This window comes from Myotis brandtii, unplaced genomic scaffold (assembly GCF_000412655.1).
Source record: "Myotis brandtii unplaced genomic scaffold, ASM41265v1 scaffold18, whole genome shotgun sequence".
In the NCBI taxonomy this organism is placed as follows: Eukaryota; Metazoa; Chordata; class Mammalia; order Chiroptera; family Vespertilionidae; genus Myotis; species Myotis brandtii.
In genome coordinates, this window is record NW_005356674.1 from 1501160 (window position 1) to 1504447 (window position 3288).

The 3288-nt window shown below is 37.3% G+C and overlaps 1 protein-coding gene across 1 annotated transcript in view; it reads left to right on the top strand.

Moving 5' to 3' along the window:
- The window catches only part of CEP70 (centrosomal protein 70kDa), a 45409-nt gene that overhangs the window by 31677 nt on the left and 10444 nt on the right, over nucleotides 1–3288 (top strand). Inside the window, exon 12 of the mRNA XM_014537594.1 lies at nucleotides 2325–2495. Within this exon, the coding sequence (XP_014393080.1) occupies nucleotides 2325–2495 (171 nt within the window). The remainder of the gene's footprint in view (nucleotides 1–2324; nucleotides 2496–3288) is intronic.

Here is a 3288-nt window from a genome sequence, read left to right on the forward strand (position 1 = left end):
TTATTTATCTTCTATAATTGAAACTTTGTAGCCTTGAGTGGAGCCCAGGTCTGGCCAGGGCAGGTAGGAAGCTTGGCTTCCTCCATTGCCGGGGGCAACCCAAGCCTCCTGCTCGCTCAGCTCTGTGGCCACGGCGGCTGGAAGCAGGGATCTGGGATTTATTTATCTTCTATAATTGAAACTTTGTAGCCTTGAGCGGAGCTCAGGGCCGGCAAGGCAGGCAGGAAGCTTGGTTTCCTCCATTGCCTCCAAGCCTCCTGCTTGCTCCAGCCCCGTGGCCACCACCATCTTAGTTGGGTTAATTTGCATATTTGCTCCTGATTGGCTGGTGGGGTGTCGCTGGTGGGTGTGGCTTGTGGGTGTAGTGGAGGTACGGTCAATTTGCATGTTTCTCTTTTATTAGATTAGATTACTATTGTTATTATATAAGTAAATTTCCTTAAGGTCTTTGTATGGTTCTTTTTTATATATATTGATTTTTTTACAGAGAGGAAGGGAGAGGGATAGAGAGTTAGAAACATCGATGAGAGAGAAATATCGATAAGCTGTGTTCTGCACGCCCCCTACTGGAGATGTGCCCGCAAACAAGGTACATGCCCTTGACCAGAATCGAACCTGGGACCCTTCAGTCTGCAGGCCGATGCTCTATCCACTGAGCCAAACCAGTTAGGGCTGTATGGTTCTTTTTTTTAATTTAGATATTTAGTTCATCTGAAATTTAATGTTCTATGCGGTGTGATATAGAGATCTTACCTTATTGATTTTATAGAATAGGTAGATGAGCATTTATTGACTAGATGTGTAGTTAAGCCTGATTATTTACTGACTTAACTGGGCCTGCATTTTTATTTTATTGGACCTACACAGGGTTTTAAAAAATTTTAAATTAATTACTGATATTTCTTAAATTAAGGGATTTTGCTTATTAACTTCTTATTTGTAGCTTCTCTTAAAAGTGAATCTGGCAGCCTGGCTAGTGTGGCTCGGTTGGAGCATCGTCCTAGGTATCAAAGAGTCATGGGTAGTGAATCTGGCAGCCTGGCTAGTGTGGCTCAGTTGGTTGGAGCATCGTCCTAGGTATCAAAGAGTCATGGGTTCGATTCCGGTCAGGGCACGTACCAAGGTTGTGGGTTTGAATCTTGGTCATGGTACATATGGAGGCAACTGAGCAATGTCGCTATGTCTGCCTCTGTCTGTCGGTCTCTCTTTCTCCCTTACTCCCCTCCTTCCCTCTCCTATGAACTTCTGAAGCTCAGCTAGCATCAGTTCCCTGGTCTCTTTTAGGAGTGCCATTGCCCTCCTTACTTTTGGTCTGAGGCAGGAGGAGAAGGACTATGTGGATTCTAATAGGTCATAACTACTTTCAAGTCTACATCATTTAAAAAGACATTTTAGTTTTTTTGTGAAGTCTATGGTTCTCATTAGAACTTATGTTTAATCATGTTGATGAAACTATTGTACTTCCAAAACATTACAAGCGTCAGTCTTATTAAAGATCTTGCTCTCATTGATAATTTAGTGGAGGGAATACTTTCCTATTAAAATTGTATTAAAATAATTTAAATATAATAGAAGTGACATACTGAAATGCACTAAAATAAGCAATAAACCAAACTGCTTGTAAATAAGCATCAGAAGCCAAATTCTCAAGGGACCTGTAGCTTTTATGGGGAGAAAAGAAAAATAGCACAGCATTTTTCACTCACTAGTTCTGTCACTCCTTTAAAATACATTAATCTTGGTAAATCCTGTCCAATGAATTGCTAACATTTTCTTAAATAGTCTGGTCACTATCCAGGATCAGTTTGATCACCTTTTAGCAAGACCTGCATGATGTTTTTTAGGATTTCTCTTTAGAATGTGTTGGGCTTTGTAATTCATTATCTTTACTCGGAACTTCAGCTGAAGCTGTGAAACATCAGGAACTGCTCCCATTTAATATCAAATTAGCTTAAATATGAGAAGATAGGAATAGGGAAATGTGGAACTCTAGCTAAGGATATCTGGATGACGATTCTTCTCTATGTGGATTAAAATAGGTCATAACTACATAACTACTTTTAAGTCTACATCAGTTAAAAATACATTTTAGTTTTTTTGTGAAATCTGTGGTTCTTATTAGAACTTATATTTAATCATATTGATGAAACTATTGTACTTTCGAATATTACAAGTGTCGGTCTTATTAAAGACCTTAATGACTGCCTCAAATTAAATTTGAAAATGATGTTACATTGACATATAAAGCACTCCTTTTACTTATGTCACTTTTAGAGGACTATGGTAAACATTTCAACTAAAAACAGCCTTTTTTTTTTTTTAAGGTACTGAGTAGCATCAATTCAATTATTCACAATCCAAGAGCTCCAGTAATACTTTATAAACAGAGCAAAGGAGGAGTCCAACATTTTAATAAAGATTTTGATCAAGATTGTGGATTTGAGCATCTTGTTCCTATCTTAGAAATGTGGGCAGATCAACTGACTTCCCTAAAGGTAAGGGGTTGAATAGTCTTTACATGCTTAGAAAATCTATTGGAGTTGTGGACTTTATTAATAGGCTAGGCGTAATTTGTTTTGTTTGATTGTAAAGCTGAAACAGCTTATCTTATTAAATGTTAATCTTGCTACTTACATATCCATTTGAAGTACTGCCTGCTTGATGTTGTCATTACTATAAGCTGCCTCCTATAAGGTTCTACCAAACAAGACATTTTTTAGGCTCATTGCCTTGTTGGAAATCTATAGTAGATCCACTTTGACTTCTAGGTGCTTCCCTGTTCTACCTTCATCTCCCTCTTTTTGGTATCCCCATGGTATAGATTTTCCTGGCCCTTATTCCTCTTTAAATGTAATGTCTTATCCTTCATTCCATTTTAATTGGGAATGTTTCTTTTCTCTTCATATTTAAAATTATTATATTTTCTTTTAAAGTTTATCTCCATGTCTGTCTATTCTGTGGATCAGATTTTGGTCAGATAGCTAGCCAATACTGCTATTACTTATTCTTTTTATCCATGAAAGATGAAATTTTCTTCACTTTAGAGAGTTGTATATTTTTTTATTAACTTCAGGTTTTTCCAGTTTTTGTTGAGTAGCTCACTGAAAGGTGAATTGCTAAAGTCATAGTATTTAATTTCTGTACCCTTTAAATTTTTATTTTTTTAATTATATCTACACTAATAAAAGAGAAACATGGTAATTAGCGTACGACCGCTACCCTTCCCATTGGCTAATCAGCATATCCTTATGCAAATTAACTGTCAGCCAAGATGGCGGCCAGCAGCCA